Source organism: Procambarus clarkii, chromosome 47 (genome assembly GCF_040958095.1).
Source record: "Procambarus clarkii isolate CNS0578487 chromosome 47, FALCON_Pclarkii_2.0, whole genome shotgun sequence".
Taxonomy (NCBI): Eukaryota; Metazoa; Arthropoda; class Malacostraca; order Decapoda; family Cambaridae; genus Procambarus; species Procambarus clarkii.
The window spans coordinates 16003698-16026197 of NC_091196.1; the positions used below are offsets into that span (position 1 = coordinate 16003698).

The window sequence follows — 22500 nt, forward strand, 5'->3', positions numbered from 1 at the left end:
TAGTGGCTCACCCTGACCCAAAAGGCTGTAATGGAGCCATTTGGCTGTTAGACACTGAAGGCTGTTAATGGAACCTGAAACCAGTTAATGAACCCCTGAAATATATCATGGACCCTGAAGTCTGTTAATGGTCCTTCAAAGGCTGTAAATACACCCTGAAAGCTGTTAATGGTCTCTATGAAGTCCTTAACGGCCTTTAGGGCAGTTCTCGTGCTTCCCCCATGTTCTCCCTGCCTCATGTTCTCCCTGCCTCATGTTCTTCCTGCCACATGTTCTCCCTGCCCCATGTTCTCCCTGCCTCATGTTCTCCCTGCCACATGTTCTCCCTGCCTCGTGTTCTCCCTGCCTCGTGTTCTCCCTGCCTCATGTTCTCCCCGCCTCGTGTTCTCCCTGCCCCTTGTTCTCCCTGCCTCGTGTTCTCCCTGCCACATGTTCTCCCTGCCTCATGTTCTCCCTGCCTCGTGTTCTCCCTGCCTCATGTTCTCCCTGCCTCGTGTTCTCCCTGCCTCATGTTCTCCCTGCCTCGTGTTCTCCCTGCCTCATGTTCTCCCTGCCTCGTGTTCTCCCTGCCTCATGTTCTCCCTGCCTCGTGTTCTCCCTGCCACATGTTCTCCCTGCCTCGTGTTCTCCCTGCCTCATGTTCTCCCTGCCTCGTGTTCTCCCTGCCTCATGTTCTCCCTGCCTCATGTTCTCCCTGCCACATGTACCTCCTGCCTCATATTCTCCCTGCCACATGTACCTCCTGCCTCATATTCTCCCTGCCACATGTTCTCCCTGCTACATGTTCGCCCTGCCTCGTGTTCTCCCTGCCTCATGTTCTCCCTGCCTCATGTTCTCCCTGTCTCGTGTTCTCCCTGCCTCGTGTTCTCCCTGCCTCATGTTCTCCCTGTCTCGTGTTCTCCCTGCCTCATGTTCTTCAGGGGCCGCAGCAGACCAGCCTCTTTTCCCTGTTCTGAATTTCGTCATTAATCATCTTGAAGCTCACACGAAATTGCTGCCATTCATCACGGACACGGACGCCGGTACGTGGGGGGGGGAGGGGGGCAGGGGGGGCAGGGGGGGGACAGGGGGGCAGGGGGGAAGGGGGGGGCAGGGGTAGGGGTGGGGTGGGGGGGAGCTATTGTGTGGGGTTACGAGGGGAGGGGGTGTTAGGAGGGGTGGAGGGGGATTAGGAGGGGGTGGGGGGAAAGTTAGCAGGGGGGGGGGGTTAGGAGGGGGGATTTAGGAGGGGTGACGGGGGGGGCGGTTAGGAGGGGTGTGGGGGATTTAGGAGGGTGGTGAGGGAGGGGGGGGGGCGTATTCCTTCTCACTCACAAAATCAATTTTTTAGAGGCATGAGGGAAATGGGGCTAAAGAAGGTGGAGAGGTGGAGGTGAAGGAGAAAGTTTAGAAATGTGGAAAAAAAGTGTGAGCGATATGATAGCAGGCCGTCTGTCCGCCTTGCTAACACCATGTTATGATAGCAGGCGGGCTGTCCGCCTTGCTGACACCATGTTATGATAGCAGGCGGGCTGTCCGCCTTGCTGACACCATGTTATGATAGCAGGCGGGCTGTCCGCCTTGCTGACACCATGTTATGATTGCAGGCGGGCTGTCCGGCTTGCTGACACCATGTTATGATAGCAGGCGGGCTGTCCGCCTTGCTGACACCATGTTATGATAGCAGGGGAGCTGTCCGCCTTGCTGACACCATGTTATGATAGCAGGCGGGCTGTCCGCCTTGCTGACACCATGTTATGATAGCAGGCGGGCTGTCCGCCTTGCTGACACCAAGTTATGATAGCAGGCGGGCTGTCCGCCTTGCTGACACCATGTTATGATAGCAGGCGGGCTGTCCGCCTTGCTGACACCAAGTTATGATAGCAGGCGGGCTGTCCGCCTTGCTGACACCATGTTATGATAGCAGGCGGGCTGTCCGCCTTGCTGACACCATGTTATGATAGCAGGCGGGCTGTCCGCCATGCTGACACCATGATAATTATGATAGCAGGCAGGCTGTCCACCTTGCTGGTACGATGTTATGATAGCAGGCGGGCTGTCCGCCTTGCTGACACGATGTTATGATATAAGTTCCCAAACCTGCACACAGAAATAACATCACATGAGACCAGGAGGCATGGCAGGATGTGCAGAATACCCCCATTTAAAAGCAGAGGTGCAACAGGTACTCTGAGAGAGAACTCTATCAACATCAGAGGCCCGAGACTGTTCAACACGCTTCTGCTACACATAAGGGACATAACTGGCCGACCCCTCACAGTGTTCAAGAGAGAACTATCAACATCAGAGGCCCGAGACTGTTCAACACGCTTCCACTACACATAAGGGACATAACTGGCCGACCCCTCACAGTGTTCAAGAGAGAACTTGATAAGCACCTCCAAAGGATACCTGATCAACCAGGCTGTGACTCATACGTCAGGCTGCGAGCAGCCGCGTCCAACAACCTGGATGACCAGTCCAGCAACCAGGAGGCCTGGTCGAGGACCGGGCCGCGGGGACGTTGAGCCCCGGAATCACCTCAAGGTAACCACAAGGTGTGAAGGGAGGAGGGAGAGGTGGGGAGCGCGATGCTCTCACTCAACACGTCGGAATTGTGACGCAAATAACAGTTGAAAATAAAGCGAATGAAAACAAATTAAACCATCGTAATACTGACGTTTTCAATGCATTCGCCTTGACAGGTTAGCTTGATCGACTTATAGGCTTCCTATGTTGTTGGTTAGGCCTATCAGTTGCAATATTGTTGACGCTGTGGCGGAGAGAACGAGCGACCAGCCGCTGTCTGTCAATCATTGAATTTCTGGATTTCTTTCAATCTATTATGATCTTCCAAATTTAATACACACACACACACACATTATATATATATATATATATATGCAACAATGATCACAAAAACACTGATCCAAGTATGCAGAATAACCACATATGAAAAATATGTTCATTCTACTTTGTATGTTCATTCTACTTTCTTTGTTCATTCTACTTTGCTCTGATGAAGGCGAATTAGCCGAAAACGCGTTAAGCATTTTCTATTTTTCATATGTGGTTATTCTGCATATATATATATATATATATATATATATATATATATATATATATATATATATATATATATATATATATATATATATATATATATATATAACAATATATATATATATAACAATCCAGTTGGGACAGCCCCATTGTAGACAAAGAAGCCACAGCTTTGCTGGAGGCAGCAACAACCCCCAGTGATCGTGCACGCCTCACAGCTGTGCAGGCTCCCCATGCAGGGGACTTCCTTCTGGCAGTCCCTATGTCTGCGACAGGCACACGTCTTGATCCGCAGGAGCTCCGTATTGCAGTCGCTCTGCGCCTTGCTGCCCCTATCCACACTGTTCACAGGTGTATTTGCGGCGAGGCAGATGCTGACGAATATGGATTGCATGGCCTGCACTGTGGAAAATCGGGTGGTTGGCACACTAGACACGACGAAGTCAACGACATCATTAAAAGAAGCCTTGCCTCTGCTCAGTGTCCAGCGGAGAGAGAGCCCCGCAACCTACTGAACCGTGACTCTGTTAGCTTTGCCGGCCGACCAGACGGAATCACACTGCGTCCGTGGAAGGGTGGCAGGCAGTTAGCATGGGACTATACTTGCGTATCCACCCTGGCAACGACATACATCACCCTCTCTGCCGGCACGGCAGGAGCCGCAGCGACACACAGAGAAAAACAAAAGTCAGTCAAGTACAGGCAATTAGATCAAAGGTACAATTTCGTTCCAATAGGGTCTGAGACCCTAGGCCCATGGGGTGAGAGTGCAAGAAGGTTTCTTAAGGATCTTGGTTCCAAGCTCATTGACACCACAAGAGACCCTAGAGCAGCAAGTTTTCTCTTTCAGCGCCTCAGTGTCGCGATCCAGAGGGGAAATGCCCGCTGCATCCTCGGTTCCTGCCCGGCGTCGGAGGAGTTCGAGGAAATCTACAGCCTCTAGGAAGCGAACTTTTTCTTGTGTCCTCTTAATGTTCATTTTTTGTATGAAATCAGATATGTAACTGTATAACCTTGCATAATAAAGTGTACATCATAATAAAAAAAAAAGGGGGTGGTAGGAGAAGTGAACACTCTTTCGCATTCAGAGTTAAATGTCAAGTTTTTCCCTGAGTGCTCTGTGTTCCCTTCTCTGAGGCTGTGGGTCCCTATAATTACACATGTGGTGGTACCCCCCTATATATATATATATATATATTATTAAATATGACCGAAAAAGTAAGATTAATAATTCTAACACGAATTTTCTCAATCTTTCGTACATTTCTTTTCACTGTTGGAGGTAAATCAAAAATCAATTCTCCAAAATTCATTTTTATTTCTAGTCTGACGCGACACGAGCGCGTTTCGTAAAACTTATTACATTTTTCAAAGACTTTAGTTTACAAATACACAACTGAATAGAACTTACGCATCTCCGATTTTATAACGTCGTCTATGCCTTCAAATGCCCTCTTGGGGACTGTAAGCTCCAAAAAACCCAGTATATAGGCAAGACAACAACATCTCTTTCTAGGCGTTTAACGATGCATAAGCAACAGGGCTCCATTAAGGAACATATAATCTCTTCCCACAACCAAACCATCGCTCGTGTCGCGTCAGACTAGAAATAAAAATGAATTTTGGAGAATTGATTTTTGATTTACCTCCAACAGTGAAAAGAAATGTACGAAAGATTGAGAAAATTCGTGTTAGAATTATTAATCTTACTTTTTCGGTAATATTTAATAATATATGTCTACAGGAAAGACTGCTACCAAAATATACTAATATATATATATATATATATATATATATATATATATATATATATATATATATATATATATATATACATACAAACATATTGTCCATTTTACCAATTCCTTTGATCTTCTCTTTCATTTACTATAAGCGTTTCTAATGTCGTTCCTCATCATTTGCTGAGACAACACTGTGGCCATGTGTGACACCTACTTCATGTGTTCATATGTGCTACACCCCAACACCCCCACAACACCCCCCCACATCCAGTACGCAGACTGGCGCACCATGATAACGTATGAATATGTACATTTCTACCACATCGTATATTGGCTTTGTGTTCCCAGCGTCATTGTGGGGTGATAGTCCTCTCTCTCTCTCTCTCTCTCTCTCTCTCTCTCTCTCTCTCTCTCTCTCTCTCTCTCTCTCTCTGTCCATCTTCTCAATTTTCCTATCTCCCATTTGTTAATGAATGTTCTCTCTACTGAAAAAGTGATATCCTTTATACATTTCTCTTCCCATCACTGAGCTTCCTTTCCCCTCACCCTTCCCTTTTCTCCCTCTCATACACTACCTTCCCCTCTCTTTATTAAGCCACCCTTCCACCACCATCTCATCCATCTCAGCTTTCCCGTTTGTCCCCTGTTATTTTTGTTTCCATTCCATGTCTCCCATCTTTCTCTCCACCTTTTCACCCTTCTCATTCTGTTCTTTCACCTCCTGCTGTTCCTTTGATTATATTTATCTCTTTCTTCCCCCTTCCCTCCTCCTCTTCCTCCCACTTCCCCATTCCTTGGTGCCTCCTCCTCCTCCGTGGCGGCCCCACCCAGGGCCTGCTATACAAGCAAGGAGGTTGTGGAATACAAGGTATGGTCAGAGGAACTCCGGTGAGGCGCGGACGCCTGAGATAACATTGATTTGGGCACCACGATTAAAAAATGAGGGAGGGAGGGAGAGAGAGAGAGAGAGAGAGAGAGAGAGAGAGAGAGAGAGAGAGAGAGAGAGAGAGAGAGAGAGAGAGAGAGAGAGAGAGAGAGAGAGAGGGGGAAAGAGAGGGGGGGGAGTGGGTATCACTCCATCAGCGATTATTCATTTCCAGAATGACTGGCCATTCAATCCTATTCCATCAACAAATTGATAAATATGATATCAAGTCAACCGATAATATATATATATATATATATATATATATATATATATATATATATATATATATATATATATATATATATATATATATATATATACAAGAGTTGTGACAGTCATGTACAGCCAGCAGCACGTGTAGCGTCCCGGGCAGGTCCTTAATCCTATGTTCCCTGGAATACGACCCGCCAAATCGTTTAAAAACAGGTACCCATTTTGCTCTTGGGTAAAGAGAGGCTACAGTTAAGGAATGGCGCCCAGTCAATCCTCTCCGGCCAGGATACGAACCCAACCATAGCGCTCGTGAAGCGCCGTGCGAGTGCCTTACCACTGCGCCACGGACACTGCTTGAATATTACGGTTCTCACACTAAACTGCCCTCTCCCTCCCCCCCCCCCCCCCGGTTATATTTTATAACTTTTCATGAAATAATATGTACACCTGGTGAAAATAACAATGGAATTATATATATCCATATGCGAGAATGTCTATATCTGTCTGTCTGAGGCTGGGGGCCAGGAGCTTGAGCCTGGACTCACCGAGATTTGCATGGTGAGATAAGATTGTATGGAGTGTCATAAGCTGGTTGGGATGCACCCCACCCCCCACACCCCCTCAAAGAGGGTTCGACTCCTATTCCGAATCCCATCGACTCCTATGACAGCCCATCCTCCAAACAAAGACCCAAAAGTACATTCCATGCACCCGCCAACCCCCCAGCTGTTTATGATTGAAAAAATGGTTTACACACGACTCACAACTGATGACGTTCGAACACTTCCGGAACAAGTGCTTCACTGACGACTTGTGTTCGAACCACAACGCTGTAAATGCTTCACCCACGTACTACAAATACAAATAATCGCCAACAGAACCTGAACACCTAACCTCACCTATGCCTATATATGCTCAATATGCTATTATAATATTAATTTATATTTGAGAAAATTCTCATCTTGAATGAAAAGCATGTAAAAATTTATGAATGCGTCTGTGAGGTCGACCCCTGGATGGAATGGACTTGAGTCGAGGTCGGGTTGCCTATGAAGCTTGAAAAGTGTCTTTGAGTGACGATAGAGTGAGTCTGAGTTACCATAGAGTGCGTTTGAGTGTCCATAGAGTGAGTTTGAGTGCCCATAGAGTGAGGTACCTGGAGGTGTGCAATCACCTCATTAACTCTCCTGTTCTTGAGGATATCCTCATAATGCAGCTAAAGTCTGCCAGTGTAGACCACTGACCCCATGACCCTGAATGACGAACCATCCTGTGTGATGGGGATTTTTAGCATCACGTAGCTAGTTCTTGACACACCCTGTACTCCCCTTCATATAGTCTAGGGCAGCTAGTTCTTGACACACTCTGTACTCCCCTTCATATAGTCTAGGGCAGCTAGTTCTTGACACACCCTGTACTCCCCTTCATATAATCTAGGGCAGCTAGTTCTTGACACACACTGTACTTCCCTTCATATAGTCTAGGGCAGCTAGTTCTTGACACACACTGTACTCCCCTTCATATAGTCTAGGGCAGCTAGTTCTTGACACTCTCTGTACTCCCCTTCATATAGTCTAGGGCAGCTAGTTCTTGACACACACTGTACTTCCCTTCATATAGTCTAGGGCAGCTAGTTCTTGACACACTCTGTACTCCCCTTCATATAGTCTAGGGCAGCTAGTTCTTGACACTCTCTGTACTCCCCTTCATATAGTCTAGGGCAGCTAGTTCTTGACACACACTGTACTTCCCTTCATATAGTCTAGGGCAGCTAGTTCTTGACACACACTGTACTCCCCTTCATATAGTCTAGGGCAGCTAGTTCTTGACACACTCTGTACTCCCCTTCATATAGTCTAGGGCAGCTAGTTCTTGACACACTCTGTACTCCCCTTCATATAGTCTAGGGCAGCTAGTTCTTGACACACTCTGTACTCCCCTTCATATAGTCTAGGGCAGCTAGTTCTTGACACATACTGTACTTCCCTTCATATAGTCTAGGGCAGCTAGTTCTTGACACACTCTGTACTCCCCTTCATATAGTCTAGGGCAGCTAGTTCTTGACACACACTGTACTCCCCTTCATATAGTCTAGGGCAGCTAGTTCTTGACACACTCTGTACTCCCCTTCATATAGTCTAGGGCAGCTAGTTCTTGACACATACTGTACTTCCCTTCATATAGTCTAGGGCAGCTAGTTCTTGACACACACTGTACTCCCCCTTCATATAGTCTAGGGCAGCTAGTTCTTGACACACTCTGTACTCCCCTTCATATAGTCTAGGACAGCTGCAAAAATGCAGATGTACCTAAATGTGTCAATAAAAATTATTATCGTCAATAATGTTGACGTCCCGTTACTCAAGCATGTGTTGCTCTCTCTGACACGTTAGTGTTGAAAAGCTTCCCGATAATGTACAAATGTGTACAGATCACTCCTTCCTTCCTTGCCTGACTCTCTTTCATAAAACTGTAGAAGGATTCCACACAGGCTGTGCTTTTATTGAAGCCCTATGAGAGCTTAGTAATTACAAATTCTGTGAACAAATCCACAAGGGCCGTGACGAGGATTCGAACCTGGGTCCAGGAGCATCCCAGACACTGCCTTAATCGACTGAGCTACGACTGGGTTAAAAGCATCCCAGGCAGTGTCTGGGATGCTCCCGGACGCAGGTTCGAATCCTCGGCACGGCCCTTGTGGATTTGTTCATTAGATGCATCACGTTAGTGTGATCTCTGTGTGTTACAAATTCTGTAATTGATGTGTGTGTTCATTCTCCTCGTTAAACTCTTTAGTTCCTGCAGTGTAGGTTTTTCAGTGACGCTCTTGTTCCAATTAATGCATTGTTGCTATTACCTTCGGAGCCGGTCGGCCGAGCGGACAGCACGCGGGACTTGTGATCCTGTGGTCCTGGGTTCGATCCCAGGCGCCGGCGAGAAACAATGGGCAGAGTTTCTTTCACCCTATGCCCCTGTTACCTAGCAGTAAATAGGTACCTGGGTGTTAGTCAGCTGTCACGGGCTGCTTCCTGGGGGTGGAGGCCTGGTCGAGGACCGGGCCGCGGGGACACTAAAAAAAAAAAAAAAAAGCCCCGAAATCATCTCAAGATAACCTCAAGATAACCTTCTGTCACATGATTTTACACTGAGTACAACTATGTTAAAAAAATTGTGCCCATGGCAAGCGGTGTCATTATAAGTGCACAGCTGTTCTGTCATTTAATGTGTAATCTGATATTTTACATTTAAGTATTTAATTTTTATGGCACAGAGGACCTTAAGAATCAATATAATTGCTAGCCAGAGATTTGTCGACAAGGGGACATCGACTTGTCGACTTGGTAGCGTGACTAAGCAGTGTCACCTTTCAAATTGTAGACCGCTAGAGTGACAACCAATGAGGAGGCAGCTAGGCCTCTGACGTCATACCCCACAGAGCGTGGGCACTGCTGAGGGTAGGCTAGAGTGTACTGTGAACGACTAGGGCAGTTGGACCTCCGGTGAGCTGGATAATGTGTTACCTATCATTAATAAGGAACCACAGATGCAACCCCAGTGTATTCTCGACATTCCCAAGTAAGATCCCACCGCTGCCACCAATGTTTCGACTCTTTCTTGTTGGTTGAAGATATGGTGACGGCTCTTACTTGGGAAGAGCTTATTCTCTTACGAGTAAGAGAAGAGTATTCTCTAACTTGGGAATGTAGAGAATACACTCGGGTTGCTTCTGTGGTTCCTTATTAATGAGAGTTAACACATTATCCAGCTCACCAGAGGCCCGCCACCTGCCCTAGTCGTCCACAGTACACCGCCTACCCTCAGGAGTGCCCATGCTTTATGGGTATGACGTCAGAGGCCTAGCTGCCTCATGATTGGCTGTCACTCTAACCGTCTACAACTTGAAGGCTGACAGTCATAGCGATGCTCTTTACTCTCACTGCCGCTGTCTACCCGTGTACTGAGCAGCCTCACTCATCCTATGGGACAATATCATCATAACAGCTCTTTACAAGTTGACAATCTTATTTATACAAGTATACTACATTTATTATACATGGCGATCTGGAACCCCACACTTTCCAGAATTTGCCATGTGTATATTAAATCTCTGTCTGTCTGTCTGTCTGTCTGTCTGTCTGTCTGTCTGTCTGTCTGTCTGTCTGTCTGTCTGTCTCTCTCTCTCTCTCTCTCTCTCTCTCTCTCTCTCTCTCTTTTATTACCTCTGTTGTTCCTTATCTCTCCATAAAATAGAGGAGCAACATGGGCAAACATCAGAGAACTACCGCCAATTGCATCGTTAGACAGCGGGTGTCAACACATCATTAGTTTCTCCCGCCTCACTGGATGTAGTTACCTTCCACAAGGACTCGTTTCACAACGGATTAAAGTGTATTGTATTTATCGCTGTATAACTACTACGGGATCACCGTAGCCCGTGCTGCTTGGGACTTTTGTTCCCAGTGGCTGAATCTTAAACAACAACAACAAACAGCTGTATAACTGAGCACACATTAACGTTCATGTCGGTGGACTCATAAAGGACTTTAATGGACGAATTTGCGCATAAATTAGAAGACTTTGGAAGGAACTTTTTCAGTGTCAGAGTAGTTAATAGGTGGAATGCATTAGGCAGTGATGTGGTGGAGGCTGACTCCATACACAGTTTCAAATATAGATATGATAGAGTCCAGTAGGCTCAGGAACCTGTACACCAGTTGATTGACGGTTGAGAGGCGGGACCAAAGAGCCGAAGCTCAACCCCCGCGATCACAGAGAATAGGATTTCGAGCAGGGATCCCAAACCCATATACCATTACAATCTCCCTAATGGTCTACCCAATATGTTCCCACACCCCTAGGGAGTATAGATAACCCCCCCTTACCCCCTTTCCCCAGGCTAACAACCCCTGATCAATAGGGTGAAGGGTGTGATAACCAAACCACAACTCACAAGATAACAAAGTGACATCTTGTGAGATGTGGTCATCATTTCTTCAGCCACGTTAGTGACTCGTGGTCCGGTATACGGTAAACTAAAGCAAGGTAGAGTAGTATACTCACTGGTCATCGTAGACGAAGCCAGCGTGGAGCGTGTTGAGGTAGAGTACGAGGGACAGGAGGACAGGCACGCCGTAAACTATCCTATTGGTGAGCTTGGGTCTGAAATGACCGGCAGCGTCGCGGTCGGCGGCCCTGGGGGAGGAGTGGTAGAGAGCCTTGCCTCCCCGACACCCGGCCCGACCGGACGAAGGGAACCGGATAGTGTGCCGCTGATGGGAGTATTCGCCTGCTGCGCCGCAGTTACCCGTCACTCTCTTCACTGCTTTCATTTTCAGTGAGAAAACTTATATATTTATTTCCCCTTTTTTTCTTTCTTACCCAACGCACACAGCGGTTATTCTTTCATCACCTTTCAGAAGGCTTTTCAGCGCCTTCGCCGACGGCCATTTCACCTCCGGAATCGCCAAACTACCGCAATTTATTGGTTTATTTTGAGTGGGAGTGCGGCGCGCCCGCCGCGGCCCGCCGCTGCCTTGATCCGTGTGTGCGGCGCCTCAGCCACGCCACCTGGGGAAGAAAACCAACATTATGTAAATGGTAATGCAAATCAAACTGGGATTCCAAATTTCCATACTGGCGCTCCTCCGTGTCTCCCTCACTCCCTCCCTCCCTCAGTACTTGTCTCTCTCTCTCTCTCTCTCTCTCTCTCTCTCTCTCTCTCTCTCTCTCTCTCTCTCTCTCTCTCTCTCTCTCTCTCTCTCTCTCTCTCTCTCTCTCTCTCTCTCTCTCCCTCCTCTCCTCTCCTATCTGTGTCCTTTCTCCCTTGTCTATCTCCCTCCCTCCCTGTCTTCCTCCTTCTCTGTCTATCTCCCTCCCTCTATACCTCCTTCCCTCCCACTACCAGCAAGGGAAGCTGGTGGTAGTGGTGGTAGCAGTGGTTGGTTGACATTATGACAGAGGACTATGCTAGTTGTGGTGGTTTAAAGGAGCAGTTTGTTGGTTGTGGTGGTTGGCAGAGTGGTTGTTAGGTGGTGGGAGGTGGCAGGGTGGTTGTTAGGTGGTGGGAGGTGGCAGGGTGGTTGTTAGGTGGTGGGAGGTGGCAGGGTGGTTCACTAGACAGGGACGGGACGGGTAACGATATGGTTGACTTGGTAATTACAAGCAACAGTCCGGAGTGAACATATCATGACACGTTAATTATGTTGTGTTGGGTGATGAACTTGGTGTGGGGGGCAGCACTTGGTGTGTGGGGGGAGTGGGGCAGCACTTGGTGTGTGGGGGGAGTGGGGCAGCACTTGGTGTGTGTGGGGAGTGGGGCAGCACTTGGTGTGTGTGGGGAGTGGGGCAGCACTTGGTGTGTGTGGGGAGTGGGGCAGCACTTGGTGTGTGTGGGGAGTGGGGCAGCACTTGGTGTGTGTGGGGAGTGGGGCAGCACTTGGTGTGTGGGGGGAGTGGGGCAGCACTTGGTGTGTGTGGGGGGGAGTGGGGCAGCACTTGGTGTGTGGGGGGGAGTGGGGCAGCACTTGGTGTGTGGGGGGGGGAGTGGGGCAGCACTTGGTGTGTGGGGGGGAGTGGGGCAGCACTTGGTGTGTGGGGGGGAGTGGGGCAGCACTTGGTGTGTGGGGGGGGAGTGGGGCAGCACTTGGTGTGTGGGGGTGAGTGGGGCAGCACTTGGTGTGGGGGGGAGTGGGGCAGCACTTGGTGTGTGTGGGGGGAGTGGAGCAGCACTTGGTGTGTGGGGGGAGTGGGGCAGCACTTGGTGTGTGGGGGGGGGGGAGTGGGGCCGCACTTGGTGTGTGGGGGGGGGAGTGGGGCCGCACTTGATGTGGGGGGGGGGGAGTGGGGCCGCACTTGGTGTGTGGGGGGGGGGGAGTGGGGCAGCACTTGGTGTGTGGAGGGGGGGTGGGGCAGCACTTGGTGTGTGGGGGGGGAGTGGGGCAGCACTTGGTGTGTGGGGGGGGGAGTGGGGCAGCACTTGGTGTGTGTGGGGGGGGGAGTGGGGCAGCACTTGGTGTGTGGGAGGGGGGAGTGGGGCAGCACTTGGTGTGTGGGGGGGAAGTGGGGCAGCACTTGGTGTGTGTGGGGGGGAGTGGGGCAGCACTTGGTGTGGGGGGGAGTGGGGCAGCACTTGGTGTGTGTGGGGGGAGTGGAGCAGCACTTGGTGTGTGGGGGGAGTGGGGCAGCACTTGGTGTGTGGGGGGAGTGGGGCAGCACTTGGTGTGTGGGGGGAGTGGGGCAGCACTTGGTGTGTGGGGGGAGTGGGGCAGCACTTGGTGTGTGGGGGGAGTGGGGCAGCACTTGGTGTGTGGGGGAGTGGGGCAGCACTTGGTGTGTGGGGGGGGGAGTGGGGCAGCACTTGGTGTGTGGGGGGGGGGAGTCGTGCAGCACTTGGTGTGTGGGGGAGTGGTGCAGCACTTGGTGTGGGGGGGGAGAGTGGGGCAGCACTTGGTGTGTGGGGGGGGGAGTGGGGCAGCACTTGGTGTGTGGGGAGGGGAGTGGGGCAGCACTTGGTGTGTGGGGGGGGAGTGGGGCCGCACTTGGTGTGTGGGGGGGGGGGAGTGGGGCCGCACTTGGTGTGGGGGGGGGTAGTGGGGCCGCACTTGGTGTGTGGGGGGGAGTGGGGCAGCACTTGGTGTGTGGAGAGGGGGGGGGGGTGGGGCAGCACTTGGTGTGTGGGGGGGGAGTGGGGCAGCACTTGGTGTGTGGGGGGGGGAGTGGGGCAGCACTTGGTGTGTGGGGGGGGAGTGGGGCCGCACTTGGTGTGTGGGGGAGTGGGGCCGCACTTGGTGTGTGGGGGAGTGGGGCAGCACTTGGTGTGTGGGGGGGAGTGGGGCAGCACTTGGTGTGTGTGGGGGGAGTGGGGCAGCACTTGGTGTGTGTGGGGGGAGTGGGGCAGCACTTGGTGTGTTTGGGGGAGTGGGGCAGCACTTGGTGTGTGGGGGGGGGAGTGGGGCAGCACTTGGTGTGTGGGGGGGGGAGTGGGGCAGCACTTGGTGTGGGGGGGAGTGGGGCAGCACTTGGTGTGGGGGGGAGTGGGGCAGCACTTGGTGTGTGGGGGGGGGAGTGGGGCAGCACTTGGTGTGTGGGGGGGGGAGTGGGGCAGCACTTGGTGTGTGGGGGAGTGGGGCAGCACTTGGTGTGGGGGGGAGTGGGGCAGCACTTGGTGTGTGGGGGGGGGAGTGGGGCAGCACTTGGTGTGTGGGGGGGGGGGAGTGGGGCAGCACTTGGTGTGTGTGGGGGGGAGTGGGGCAGCACTTGGTGTATGTGGGGAGTGGGGCAGCACTTGGTGTGTGGGGGGGGAGTGGGGCAGCACTTGGTGTGTGGGGGGAGTGGGGCAGCACTTGGTGTGTGGGGGGGGGGAGTGGGGCAGCACTTGGTGTGTGGGGGGGGGGGGAGTGGGGCAGCACTTGGTGTGTGGGGGAGTGGGGCAGCACTTGGTGTGGGGGGGAGTGGGGCAGCACTTGGTGTGTGGGGGGGGAGTGGGGCAGCACTTGGTGTGTGGGGGGGGAGTGGGGCAGCACTTGGTGTGTGTGGGGGGGAGTGGGGCAGCACTTGGTGTGTGGGGGGAGTGGGGCAGCACTTGGTGTGTGGGGGGGGAGTGGGGCAGCACTTGGTGTGTTGGGGGGGAGTGGGGCCGCACTTGGTGTGTGGGGGGGAGTGGGGCAGCACTTGGTGTGTGGGGGAGTGGAGCAGCACTTGGTGTGTGGGGGAGTGGGGCAGCACTTGGTGTGTGGGGGGAGTGGGGCAGCACTTGGTGTGTGGGGGGGGGGGAGTGGGGCCGCACTTGGTGTGTGGGGGGAGTGGGGCAGTACTTGGTGTGTGGGGGAGTGGGGCAGCACTTGGTGTGTGGGGGAGTGGAGCAGCACTTGGTGTGTGGGGGAGTGGGGCAGCACTTGGTGTGTGGGGGGAGTGGGGCAGCACTTGGTGTGTGGGGGGAGTGGGGCAGCACTTGGTGTGTGGGGGGGGAGTGGGGCCGCACTTGGTGTGTGGGGGGAGTGGGGCAGCACTTGGTGTGTGGGGGGGAGTGGGGCAGCACTTGGTGTGTGGGGGAGTGGGGCAGCACTTGGTGTGTGTGGGGGAGTGGGGCAGCACTTGGTGTGTGGGGGGGGGCAGCACTTGGTGTGTGGGGGGGGAGTGGGGCAGCTCCTGGTGTGTGGGGGGAGTGGGCAGCACTTGGTGTGTGGGGGGGGGGAGTGGGGCCGCACTTGGTGTGTGGGGGGGGGAGTGGGGCAGCACTTGGTGTGTGGGGGGGGAGTGGGGCAGCACTTGGTGTGTGGGGGGAGTGGGGCAGCACTTGGTGTGTGGGGGGGAGTGGGGCAGCACTTGGTGTGTGGGGGGGGGAGTGGGGCCGCACTTGGTGTGTGGGGGAGTGGGGCAGCACTTGGTGTGTGGGGGGGGAGTGGGGCAGCACTTGGTGTGGGGGGGAGTAGGGCAGCACTTGGTGTGTGGGGGGGGGAGTGGGGCAGCACTTGGTGTGTGTGGGGGAGTGGGGCAGCACTTGGTGTGTGGGGGGGAGTGGGGCAGCACTTGGTGTGTGGGGGGGGGAGTGGGGCAGCACTTGGTGTGTGGGGGAGTGGGGCAGCACTTGGTGTGTGGGGGCGGGAGTGGGGCAGCACTTGGTGTGTGTGGGGGGGAGTGGGGCAGCACTTGGTGTGTGGGGGAGTGGGGCAGCACTTGGTGTGTGTGGGGGGGAGTGGGGCAGCACTTGGTGTGTGGGGGGGGAGTGGGGCAGCACTTGGTGTGTGGGGGAGTGGGGCAGCACTTGGTGTGTGTGGGGGGGAGTGGGGCAGCACTTGGTGTGTGGGGGGGGGAGTGGGGCAGCACTTGGTGTGTGGGGGGGAGTGGGGCAGCACTTGGTGTGGGGGGGGTGTGGGGCAGCACTTGGTGTGTGGGGGGGGAGTGGGGCAGCACTTGGTGTGGGGAGGGGGAGTGGTGCAGCACTTGGTGTGTGGGGGGGGGAGTGGGGCAGCACTTGGTGTGTGTGTGGGGGGAGTGGGGCAGCACTTGGTGTGTGTGTGGGGGGAGTGGGGCAGCACTTGGTGTGTGGGGGGGGAGTGGGGCAGCACTTGGTGTGTGTGTGGGGGGAGTGGGGCAGCACTTGGTGTGTGTGGGGGGGGAGTGGGGCAGCACTTGGTGTGTGTGGGGGGGGAGTGGGGCAGCACTTGGTGTGTGTGTGGGGGGAGTGGGGCAGCACTTGGTGTGTGGGGGGGGGAGTGGGGCAGCACTTGGTGTGTGTGTGGGGGGAGTGGGGCAGCACTTGGTGTGTGTGTGGGGGGAGTGGGGCAGCACTTGGTGTGTGTGGGGGGGGAGTGGGGCAGCACTTGGTGTGTGTGGGGGGGGGGAGTGGGGCAGCACTTGGTGTGTGTGGGGGGGGAGTGGGGCAGCACTTGGTGTGTGTGGGGGGGGGGGAGTGGGGCAGCACTTGGTGTGGGGGTTCCAAAAGATAAGAGATATAAACTGACTATAGACAGTAGAAGACATGTGGGATTCCCACTACTGGGAGGTCAGGCACCCACAACTTGGCAAGGAGTAAGGAGTAAAGGTAAGAGACATGGGTCTTAATCCCCCCCCCCCCCCATGCCTTAATTTCTATCAATCAATCAATCAATCCTGTTTCCTCACTTGAGAATGAACCATGTAGGTTCGAAACTTCGTTTATAATAAGCGCATTATATTCTACAATAAAGTTTTATGCTTTTAGTCAACCTTGAACCAACATTTGAGAAAATCCTCTTACAAGTAAAGCAAAATACAAGAGCACTAGTTAGCGGGAGAGAAGCCCCCAACAAGAAAATAATCAACACGGAATATGCAATCATATTCCGTGTTGATTATGTCATAATTCAATGAAATTTCGGTTAATTTTCCCGATATCAATGAGTGTATATTATATAAGAAAAGAGGTGCATATTACTATGAGAAAATAATAGTTTTGAAAACATTTAGCTGTGTAGCTGGCGGGCTGTGGCATAAATCGTTGTGGGGGTCTGAATGTGACCCTGTCACGCTGCTCACTCTTGAATTCAGGCCACCACGACCATCCTATGTTCATCCCATACCTCAGACCATTCCCTCTGCCAATTTGGGTAAGGTTAGACTCAAGCGCCTGGCCTCCAACCTTGGACAAACAGACAGACATTCGCCCTTACAGTACAGGTCTGCATATTTAACTCTCCTCAACACGAATTATTTCCAAGATGAGAAAAGTTCAACAAAGAACTCAAGGATAAGTAAATACAAGATGTCAAGAATATTGTGTAATGAGAATTTTTTGGTGGGGAATACCAGATGAGCGGAGTGGGCCAGGGGTGGTCCAACTGTGGGCCAGGGGTGGTCCCACTGTGGGCCAGGGGTGGTCCCACTGTGGGCCAGGGGTGGTCCAACTGTGGGCCAGGGGTGGTCACACTGTGGGCCAGGGGTGGTCCCACTGTGGGCCAGGGGTGGTCCTACTGTCGGCCAGGGGTGGTCCAACTGTGGGCCAGGGGTGGTCCCACTGTGGGCCAGGGGTGGTCACACTGTGGGCCATGGGTGGTCACACTGTGGGCCAGGGGTGGTCACACTGTGGGCCAGGGGTGGCCACACTGTGGGCCAGGGGTGGTCACACTGTGGGCCAGGGGTGGTCCAACTGTGGGCCAGGGGTGGTCCTACTGTGGCCAGGGGTGGTCCTACTGTGGGCCAGGGGTGGTCCAACTGTGGGCCATGGGTGGTCCCACTGTGGGCCAGGGGTGGCCACACTGTGGGCCATGGGTGGTCACACTGTGGGCCAGGGGGTGGTCACACTGTGGGCCAGGGGTGGCCACATTGTGGGCCAGGGGTGGCCACACTGTGGGCCAGGGGTGGCCACACTGTGGGCCAGGGGTGGCCACACTGTGGGCCAGTGGTGGCCACACTGTGGGCCAGTGGTGGCCACACTGTGGGCCAGGGGTGGCCACACTGTGGGCCAGGGGTGGCCACACTGTGGGCCAGGGGTGGCCACACTGGAGCAGGATCTCAGCTCACAGTGACGTATAGGCTGCTGCTCTTGAGTCTCAGCGCTGGTTCTTACCGCACCTGTGTGTGTGCATTTATATGCTGTATTTCACTGTATTTTATATATTTCGCAAATCTTAATCACTCTCACTTTCTCTCTCTGTCTTTCTCTCTCTCTCACACACACACACACACACACACACACACACACACACACACACACACACACACACACACACACAGTTAGGGAGGATATGATCACCACGTACAAGATTCTCAGAGGAATCGACAGGGTAGATAAAGACGGGTTATTTAACACACGGGGCACACGCACAAGGGGACACAGGTGGAAACTGAGTGCCCAAATGAGCCACAGTGATATTAGAAAGAACTTTTTTAGTGTCAGAGTAGTTGACAAATGGAATGCATTAGGAAGTGATGTGGTGGAGGCTGACTCCATACACAGTTTCAAGTGTTGGTATGATAGAGCCCAGTAGGCTCAGAAACCAGTACACCTGTTGATTGACGGTTGAGAAGCGGGACCAAACAGCCAGAGCGCATTCCCCGCAAGCACAAATAGGTGAGTACAACTAGGTGAGTACACACACAATTAGGGGCGAGAAGTCAGACTGGCGAACAGTAACGAGCGGAGTGCCTCAAGGATCGTTGCTGGGACCAATACTCCTTCTCATATATGTAATTGATCTGTCTACAGGATTTGAGTCTTATCTGTCAATGTTTGGAGACAATGTACAGTTAATGAGAAGAGTTGTGGCAGATGAGGATTGTAGGAGTCTTCAAGATGACTTTAACAAGTTGCAGAGGTGGTTGTAGAAATGGCTAATGAAGTTCAATATGAGAAAGTGTAAAGTCATGGAAATGTGAGGAGGAGACAGGAGACCAAAGGACCACCTCCCTGTAACGACTAGAGAAAGAGGCCTACCTACCTTGAGGCTACCTTGAGGTGCTTCCGGGGCTTAGTGTCCCCGCGGCCCGGTCGTCAACCAGGCTGTTAGACGCGGCTGCTCGCAGCCTGACGTATGAGTCACAGCCTGGTTGATCAGGTATCCTTTGGATACCTTTGGCCTGGCAGTGGACACAATACCACACCATCATATATATTGATGGTGAGGCACATGTAAACAGGATAACGACAGCAGCGTACTCTACGCTAGCAAAACTTAGCACATCCTTCAGGAACCTAAAGAAGGCAGCATTTAGAACGCTGTACACCACCAACGTGGGACCAGTCTTAGAGTATGCAGCCCCATCATGGAACCCGCATCTAAAAACAATTAAGGAAAGTGGAAAAGGTTAGAAGTTTGCGACGAGGCTCGTCTCAGCAGAATTTCGAAGGATGGGATAAGAAGAGCGTCTGAAGGAACTGATAAAAAAGAACATAGAGTGAAATGATTCAGACGTATAAAATACTTAGAGAAATTGACAGAGGAAAAAATGAGATAATGTTGACAATAAATACCAACAGAACACGAGGGCATGGGAGGAAGTTTGAGACACTTGAGTCGTAGAGGTGTTAGAAAGTGTTCATTTAGCGTGAGAGTAGTGGGATACTAAAGGAACAAGGTGTGGAAGCAAACTCTATTATTAATTGTAAATGTAGATATGTTTGGGAAATAGGACAGGAGTCATATTACTTTAGTCAACCAGCGGGTAGAGCGGTGGAGCCCGGGAGCTAATACTCGACCGTGCAGGGACGGTACACGGACACACATGTTCCCAGGACTTCCCAGGACTGTCTCAGGGACGTCCCAGTACCGTCTCAGGGACGTCCCAGGATCGTCTCAGGGACGTCGCAGGACCGTCTCAGGGACGTCGCAGGACCGTCTCAGGGACGTCCCAGTACCGTCTCAGGGACGTCCCAGTACCGTCTCAGGGACGTCCCAGTACCGTCTCCCACAATTCCCTTTCTGAGTGACTCTTTTCACCCCCTTTTTATTCCTTGCTCCTCGCCTGTTTCTTTAGTTCTTTCTCCCCATTTCAATTTCCTCTCTTTCATTTCCCTTACATTTTCTTTACCACAAATTTCTCCTCTTTAACTTCTTCTTATTCCAAGTCCATTCCAGCTGAACCTTCCTGGAACATGAAGCTTCCCTATCCCTTCCAGTCTTCTGTTCCATTCCAGCTTTAAGGCTATTATACCAGCCTTCACAAGTTCCCAGGCTTGCCAAGTACCTATTCCACACACACACATTCCCCTTCCGTCCCTGCTGGAACTTCCAGACCGGCCTCCTTCCTCCAGCACTCCAGACCTGACCGTTCCAGCGATGGTATTCCAGCGCGGGTCTGTGTCCGTTGTGTAGGCTCCAGCACCATTTTCATGCCCTTTCTCTTGCCCAGGCTGGCACATTTTTATCAAGTATTCTTTTCAGTCACGTAGCTCCATTGAGTTCCTGTTCCCTTTCAGGGAGGTGAGAGGTGGTGTGTCCGGGCCCCTGTCTAGCGAGGGGGGGGTGTCCTGGACCTGTCTAGCGAGGGGGGGGGGGGTCCTGGACCTGTCTAGCGAGGGGGGGGGGTCCTGGACCTGTCTAGCGAGAGGGGTGTCCTGGCCTCTGTCTAGCGAGGGGGGGTCCTGGCCCCTGTCTAGTGAGAGGGGGGTCCTGGACCCTGTCTAGCGAGGGGGGGGGGGGGGGTCCTGGCCCCTGTCTAGAGAGGGGGTCCTGGCCCCTGTCTAGCGAGGGGGGTCCTGGCCCCTGTCTAACGAGGGGGGGTCCTGGACCAAGTCTAGCGAGGGGGGGGGGTCCTGGCCCCTGTCTAACGAGGGGGGGGGGTCCTGGCCCCTGTCTAGCGAGGGGGGGGGTCCTGGACCCTGTCTAGTGAGAGGGGTGTCCTGGCCCCTGTCTAGCGAGAGGGGGGTCCTGGCCCCTGTCTAGCGAGGGGGGGTCCTGGCCCCTGTCTAACGAGGGGGGGTCCTGGACCAAGTCTAGCGAGGGGGGGGGTCCTGTCCCCTGTCTAACGAGGGGGGGGGTCCTGGCCCCTGTCTAGCGAGGGGGGGGGGGTCCTGGACCCTGTCTAGTGAGAGGGGTGTCCTGGCCCCTGTCTAGCGAGAGGGGTGTCCTGGCCCCTGTCTAGTGAGAGGGGTGTCCTGGCCCCTGTCTAGCGAGAGGGGGGTCCTGGCCCCTGTCTAGCGAGGGGGGGTCCTAGCCCCTGTCTAGCGAGAGGGGTGTCCTGGCCCCTGTCTAGTGAGAGGGGTGTCCTGGCCCCTGTCTAGCGAGAGGGGGGTCCTGGCCCCTGTCTAGCGAGGGGGGGGGTCCTAGCCCCTGTCTAGCGAGAGGGGGTCCTGGCCCCTGTCTAACGAGGGGGGGGTCCTGGCCCCTGTCTAGAGAGGGGGTCCTGGCCCCTGTCTAACGAGGGGGGGGGGGTCCTGGCCCCTGTCTAACGAGGGGGGGGGGTCCTGGCCCCTGTCTAGGGAGGGGGGGTCCTAGCCCCTGTCTAACGAGGAGAGGGGGGTCCTGGCTCCTGTCTAGCGAGGGGGGGGGGGTCCTGGCTCCTGTCTAGCGAGGGGGGGGGCGGTGTCAACACACAGCCTCGCCCGCCAAAAGAAAGTTTGGTGGCAGGCGACAAAGAGGAGACTTGGCGCCACTATTCATTAATCACGACACGTTGTACACCTGCCCCGCGGAAGAGGGGCGGGACGGGGGGGTAATGAAGAGGGAAGAGAAGGAAGAGACATAGAGGAGAATAGGAGAAACAGAGGGAGAAGGAAGAATGAAACAGGGAGGAAAAATGTAGAGCGACAAAGGGAAGGAAGAGATAAACGCGGAGAGAGAGAGAGAGAAGACAAGAGGAGGAAGAAGGAAGTAAAAAGGGAAGAAAGAGAGGAAACGGAAATGGAGGGAAAAAAAAGGTGAAGTTAGGAGAGAGGGAAGAAAGGGCATCTTAAGAGGACTCTTAAGTGTTACACAAGTGGTGCTTGGTGCTACACCGAGGAGGGGGGGGGGAAGGTGAGAAAATGTGAGAGGGAGGGAGGGAGAGAGAGAGAGAGAGAGAGAGAGAGACAGAGACAGAGAGAGAGAGAGAGAGAGAGAGAGAGAGAGAGAGAGAGAGAGAGAGAGAGAGAGAGAGAGAGAGAGAGAGAGAGAGAGAGAGAGAGAGAGAGACAGACAGACAGACAGACAGACAGACATTAATACATTACCATAACAAGGTACCCCACCGCGCGCTTCTGAATCTGATCTTTATATATATTGACACAGTCTTGTGGTAATGGCTCTTGTGTCTGCGTCCTCTTGAAGCTCTGCTCTTGTGTCTGCGTCCTCTTGAAGCTCTGCTCTTGTGTCTGCGTCCTCTTGAAGCTCTGCTCTTGTGTCTGCGTCCTCTTGAAGCTCTGCTCTTGTGTCTGCGTCCTCTTGAAGCTCTGCTCTTGTGTCTGCGTCCTCTTGAAGCCCTGCTCTTGTGTCTGCGTCCTCTTGAAGCTCTGCTCTTGTGTCTGCGTCCTCTTGAAGCTCTGCTCTTGTGTCTGCGTCCTCTTGAAGCTCTGCTCTTGTGTCTGCGTCCTCTTGAAGCTCTGCTCTTGTGTCTGCGTCCTCTTGAAGCTCTGCTCTTGTGTCTGCGTCCTCTTGAAGCTCTGCTCTTGTGTCTGCGTCC

General features: G+C 53.1%; 2 protein-coding genes across 2 annotated transcripts in view; both read right to left on the reverse strand.

The window, feature by feature from the left end:
• The window catches only part of LOC123749789 (protein O-mannosyl-transferase TMTC2), a 918506-nt gene that overhangs the window by 692116 nt on the left and 203890 nt on the right, over positions 1 to 22500 (reverse strand). Inside the window, exon 2 of the mRNA XM_069301975.1 lies at positions 10987 to 11493. Coding sequence (XP_069158076.1) covers positions 10987 to 11255 — 269 coding nt within the window. The 5' untranslated portion in view covers positions 11256 to 11493. The remainder of the gene's footprint in view (positions 1 to 10986; positions 11494 to 22500) is intronic.
• Positions 22092 to 22500, reverse strand: part of LOC138350834 (serine-aspartate repeat-containing protein I-like) — a 5924-nt gene continuing 5515 nt past the window's right edge. The window contains exon 2 of the mRNA XM_069302273.1: positions 22092 to 22500. This exon is cut by the window's right edge and continues 1768 nt beyond it. Coding sequence (XP_069158374.1) covers positions 22092 to 22500 — 409 coding nt within the window.